General features: G+C 35.0%; 1 protein-coding gene across 1 annotated transcript; it reads left to right on the top strand.

The window, feature by feature from the left end:
• The first annotated feature begins 244 nt into the window (after positions 1 to 244).
• LOC147387174 (protein disulfide isomerase-like 2-3) lies at positions 245 to 5,626 on the top strand. Its single transcript, XM_086421163.1, has 9 exons — positions 245 to 421; positions 1,203 to 1,361; positions 1,678 to 1,791; positions 2,875 to 3,032; positions 3,421 to 3,520; positions 3,842 to 4,018; positions 4,102 to 4,247; positions 5,057 to 5,203; positions 5,294 to 5,626. The coding sequence occupies exons 1-9, from the start codon at positions 293 to 295 to the stop codon at positions 5,469 to 5,471; spliced, it is 1,308 nt and encodes a 435-aa protein (XP_086277289.1). The 5' UTR covers positions 245 to 292; the 3' UTR covers positions 5,472 to 5,626.

The raw sequence follows: 5,626 nt of genomic DNA, 5'->3' as shown, positions 1-5,626 counted from the left end.
ATCAGTCAAATGTTCTGTTTGGTCTACAGCCACAACTTGAAGAAACATGAAAAACCAGAAACATATTCTGGATTCCAAACACGACTCATGGGCTTAAAAAGAAGCCCATCAACCCTAAATTCTCTCCAACCCTAAATTAAAATGTACACGTGTATGTCTCTCATTGGTCAGTACACGTGTCCACGTCCAACAGGACTCTCTTGGAGAAAAGGCCCATTAAGAGGTCACCAGGGTGAGCAATAAAGCTGTTTTCTTCGTGAATTAGATTTCGCCCAATCGAGAGAGAAAGAGAATGGCACCACGATCACTATTTTTGATTCCTCTATTAGTCTGCCTTCTTCATCTAATCGCAAGCGTTGGTGCGCTCTATGGACCTTCGTCTCCTGTACTTCAATTAACTCCATCTAACTTCAACTCCAAGGTAATCGATCCTCACCTCACTTCCCTTTAATTTTCTTGCATCTTCAGATCTTCTTTCAACACCAGTTCTGCAATATTTTGTACAAAATAACTACATAAATCAATACCCACTAGAGAAAATATAATTTTTTTTATATTTATTTATAACAATTCTAATGTTCCCAGTAGAGAGAAATCAATTTTCTGGTCATACTCATTAGAGAAAAATCATGATTTGTTGTCTATTTTATATACCCATTAGAGAAAAATATGATCTTTGTCAAATTGATTATACCCATTAGTGGAAAAATATTAATTTGTCAATTATATTGAATTTTCATATAATGGGCAGGGTACTTCTTTCTTTCAGATTTTAGATCTTAATTTTCTGGTCACACCTATTAGAGAAAAATGATGATTTGTTGTCAGTTTTATGTACCTATTAGAGAAAAATATGTTTTTTGTCAAATTAATTATACTCATTAGTGGAAAAATCTTAATTTGTCAATTATATTGAATTTCCATGTAATGGGTACTTCTTTATTTCGATATTAGATCTGGGTTCTTGTGTAAGACTTGTCATCATTGGTGTTTATCTGCTTTTTTACTTCTTTCTGTCAGAATTTAGATCTGGGTTCTTGTTTAAGAGTTCTCCTCAAGGATATCTGTTTATTATACTAATCTGAGCCTGTTTTTAATTTTTTAATTTTTTATTTGCTTAAGTGAATTTTAAACCTAGAAGTCTAGTTGTTTTACTATAAAATGCACCATAATAGCTTCATCTACCTTGGGTCTGGTGGCAGGTTCTGAACTCGAATAGAATTGTTCTTGTTGAGTTTTTCGCACCTTGGTGTGGTCATTGTCAAGCTTTGACACCTATATGGGAAAAGGCAGCTACTGTGTTGAAGGGAGTTGTTACTGTGGCAGCTCTTGACGCCGATGCTCATAAATCACTTGCTCAGGTTTGAAAACTATAACGCGATCTCAAGATCAAAGTTTGAATCCAACACAAGATTTTATTTGGAATTATAACATTCATAAGAATTATTTGTCTTAGCTGTTTTTCTTTACTATATATACTGTAGAATATCCTGGTTCTGTATAAAATGAGGACCAGTACATTACTTGTCATAAGATGTTCTTTCCATACTATAATATAATTTTCAATTGGAACTCTTTTTGTCTTTTATCTTTTTTTTTTTAATAATTCATGTTTTAGGTGATTGCTTTGACAGTTCTACTTGTTATATCTAATGTTATATACACTGATTTATACAGGAGTATGGTATTAAAGGATTTCCGACAATAAAGGTGTTTGTACCTGGTAAACCTCCAGTTGACTACCAAGGTGCAAGGGATGTGAAACCTATTGCTGAATATGCACTCCAGCAGGTATGTTTCGGTGCGAGTACATGGCTAGAAGCTTGGAATTTTCCATTGTAAATTATTTTGTAGGAGTGCCAACTTCTTACATAGCTTTCTTTGTATCTTTTCTTGTCGATAAATCATTAATTATTGAATAACCACCATTGTAACATAAAATGGGTGTGAATTTTGTGAAAAAAAGAATTTTGCCTGTTTAAAGATTTACTTGCGTCGCCCTCTAATTCATTTCACTCATAAAAGTGAATATGAAGGAAAGAAAGTGGATTGCATATTTTAAGAAAAAAAAAAAGTTGGATTGCCTATGCAATCACATTGTATATATGTAGATCATGTTGAGGATTCCTACTCTGCAGTGAGTCATCACCATTTCACTGTCTTCAACAAAAATTAGTCCATCCTGACTATGGATACTACAATTGTGCAAAATTTCAGAAATGTCCCTACACCCCTTATAAATTATATAAAAGTTTCTAAATTCACAAGTGAACCCACACACCCAAGTTGACTCCAATGGGGGGGGTCCCCAAACACATTAGAGACAAGTCAGCCCAAGAAGCAAATAGCCTGGTAGTAGGCCCCATGGGGTCACCAAAACTCCCTGAAACATAAAAATCAAGGACCCACACCACACCAATTAGAAAAGCTGTCAGATAAGGAGCATAATTAGATAACTAACCCTTCTCTAAGGTTACAAATACCAAGCCCTAGTTCTTGAATGGGGATCCTGCCCTTTTGACGAAGACTGGAACTTTAATCTCCAGAGAAGAACAAGCAGCACAGACCTTTATCTAGAAAGAATGTTAAACCTCTCCAACAACAGTCGGATTCTGATCTCATATAAGAACAAGCCACACAATCCCTTGTCTACTTAGGTTTGACTATTAATAAGAGAGGAATGCTTTGTTGATATTTTCTTGTCAATTTGTCAGTGTAGTATCTATTTCACAGGTACAAAGTCTTTTACATCCGTCTTGGCTTTATAACTTCTTACCCATTGTCTTCTGATTAGGTCTCTTTTCTACTTTTCTTGAGCATTCTTCATCGTGAAAGCACTATAAGTGAATACTAAGATGGTTAAGTCATGCACAGGTCAAAGCACTCTTGAAAGAACGTTTGAGTGGAAAGTCAACTGGAGGATCAACAGAGAAGAATGAACCAAGTGCATCTGTTGAATTAAATTCTCAAAATTTTGACGAATTGGTCTTAAAAAGTAAAGAACTTTGGATTGTGGAATTCTTTGCACCGTGGTAAGTCTTTCTTAGTTATAATGATTTTTGTTGGTTGAATTTGGTAAGCAACTCAAATGAGCCCTAAAGTAAAGAATATTAAAATTTACCATGTTCAACCTTGATATAAATGAGAGGATTGACCTCTGAAATTTAACCTGCCATAAAACAGCATCCTCTCCTAAAGTGGTTATTCCATTTTATTTTATTTCCCATAATTTGTATATAATCTTTATCAAAATAATAATAATAATTTGTGTCTAATCCAATTTATGAGTTTAAAGTTGAATGTATAATGGAATTTAGATTTCACAGATTGGGACAATCAAATTACATCATTTTTTATTGTTCCTATTCTATTTTATCTTAAGAGATAGATGCCATTAAATTCTCTTTTTTTTTTTTCCAGGTGTGGTCACTGTAAAAAGCTTGCACCCGAATGGAAGAAAGCTTCAAATAACTTAAAGGGGAAGGTGAAACTAGGTCATGTTGATTGCGATGCTGAAAAGGTAAGAAATTCAAATACTCGCATGAACTTTATGTCTTTTAAGCAACTTTTCTTAGTCAAGAATTTCCACGGTGGACTCTTCCACGGCTTGGTTTTTCTCCAATTTATTAACTGTCCAGTGCATGAGTTAATGAGCTTCTCACAACCAAGTATAGTTCTTGATTGGATGACTATGGTCCTACTGTCCAAAGGTGGACCCTTTTGAACTATCCTAATTGATAAGTTTTGGGTCCATTGCATGAAAGGATGATACTTAAAGTTGTGTTTAAAATGATATCTTTGTGACTTTATAGAATGATCTCTAATATAATGTGTACAACAGTCTCTGATGAGCAGGTTTAATGTACAAGGATTCCCCACAATTTTGGTGTTTGGTGCTGACAAAGACAGTCCATTTCCCTACGAGGGTGCAAGAGTTGCCTCAGCGATTGAGTCATTTGCTTTGCAGCAACTTGAGACGAATGTTTCTCCCCCTGAAGTGACAGAATTGACTGGCCCGGTAAGCATCTTATCTGTGCGCTCACAAGTTCATTAATTGTGGACCTATATATACTGAAACATTTTGGTAATCTTTTCGTGTAGGATGTGATGGAGGAGAAGTGTGGCTCGGCTGCAATCTGTTTTGTTGCTTTTCTTCCCGATATTTTGGACTCCAAGGCAGAGGGAAGGAACAAGTACCTTGAGCTCTTGTTATCCGTTGCTGAGAAGTTTAAAAGAAGTCCTTACAGGCAAGTACTGACCTCGAGAGTTCTAGTTTGTGTTTTTCTTCTTTTCTTTAATCAAAATATACACTTACGGGATTTCAGGTGGGACCCAAGTACCAAAAAACTGTAAATTACCATTTTTGTACTGATAATTTTACATTTTCTTCAAATTAGAAAAGGTAATTTGCCAAAATTTTGAGACTAGTACCTATAAAAAAAATAAAAATTGAGACTATTATTAAAAGTGAAATTTACATTCATATGTAGTCCATCAATTAATGAACATATAATGATGGTTTAATAAAATTTACACTTAAAAAAAAAAAATGAACATATATGATGGTAGGAAAAGCAGAGAAACAAAACCAGAAACCATTGTCAGTGTCTTCTCCTCCATTCATCTTGCATTTTTTTTTTTCCAAATATTTTTCGATAACCTTATTGAAACAACACAATCCAGTTTCTCCATGCATTTCCAACCTTTTATTGGGATACCATTAACAGTCACTCCAACCACCATAGTCAAAATAAAATTTTTACACTTATCCTCCTTCCCCCTTCTCTTTTCTTACTCTATTTGGAAGTAAGTGAAGAAGTTTTCCAATACTGCTAGAACATCAGAAAAAATGGTTTGTATCACATCAATGATTTATTAAAATTTTAAGGTTCTTTATTTGAATCATGGATGTCAACAAGCAAACTCATGTGAGACACAAACGATCTGTGTTACTTAAATGTAGTAAAACGTACAAGGCAACGTGTTTCAACCTGATTTTGAGAAATTTTTCGTAGGATTAATATTTTAACAAGAAAGGATTGGATGTCTATTGCAGCTATGTTTGGGCACAAGCAGGTAAGCAGCCTGATCTCGAGAAACAAGTTGGTGTCGGTGGTTACGGTTACCCGGCTTTGGTAGCCTTGAATGTGAAGAAAGGTGCCTACGCCCCACTTCGGAGTGCCTTTCAGCTTGAACAAGTCATGTAAGTCTATTATTGTTTCTGCCTTCACATCATATTGTTAAATATAATGGAATTAGTTTGCAACTAATTTTTTTTTTTTTCTTTTTTCAGAGAGTTTGTGAAGGAGGCTGGACGTGGTGGGAAGGGCAATCTACCTCTCGAGAATGCTCCTGTGATTGTCAAGACAGAACCTTGGGATGGTAAAGATGGAGAGATCATCGAAGAGGACGAGTTTTCTCTCGAAGAGCTCATGGGAGGTGAAGACACTGAAAGCAAGGATGAATTATAATCGGCGTTTAGAGGTAGGAATGAGAATGTAAGAGCTATAACAAAGAACACAAAAAAGAAAAAAAAAATTTATAACAAGATTATAACATGCAGGACTTTGTCTTGAATCTCTCCAACTTGCTTTGTTTTAAGGTGATTATCACCATTTTTCTGCAA

Source organism: Akebia trifoliata, chromosome 13 (assembly GCF_017979445.1).
Source record: "Akebia trifoliata isolate Shusen 1 chromosome 13, ASM1797944v1, whole genome shotgun sequence".
In the NCBI taxonomy this organism is placed as follows: Eukaryota; Viridiplantae; Streptophyta; class Magnoliopsida; order Ranunculales; family Lardizabalaceae; genus Akebia; species Akebia trifoliata.
The sequence above is the reverse complement of the archived record's forward strand: the minus strand, read 5'-3'. Positions and strand labels throughout refer to the sequence as shown.

Excerpts from the sequence above, each read along its gene's own strand:
- LOC147387174 (XM_086421163.1), top strand. The coding sequence starts at position 293 with ATGGCACCACGATCACTATTTTTGATTCCTCTATTAGTCTGCCTTCTT. Across the intron at positions 3,521-3,841 it reads TTGATTGCGATGCTGAAAAG|TCTCTGATGAGCAGGTTTAA; the intron begins GTAAGAAATTCA and ends TGTGTACAACAG. Across the intron at positions 5,204-5,293 it reads TTTCAGCTTGAACAAGTCAT|AGAGTTTGTGAAGGAGGCTG; the intron begins GTAAGTCTATTA and ends TTCTTTTTTCAG.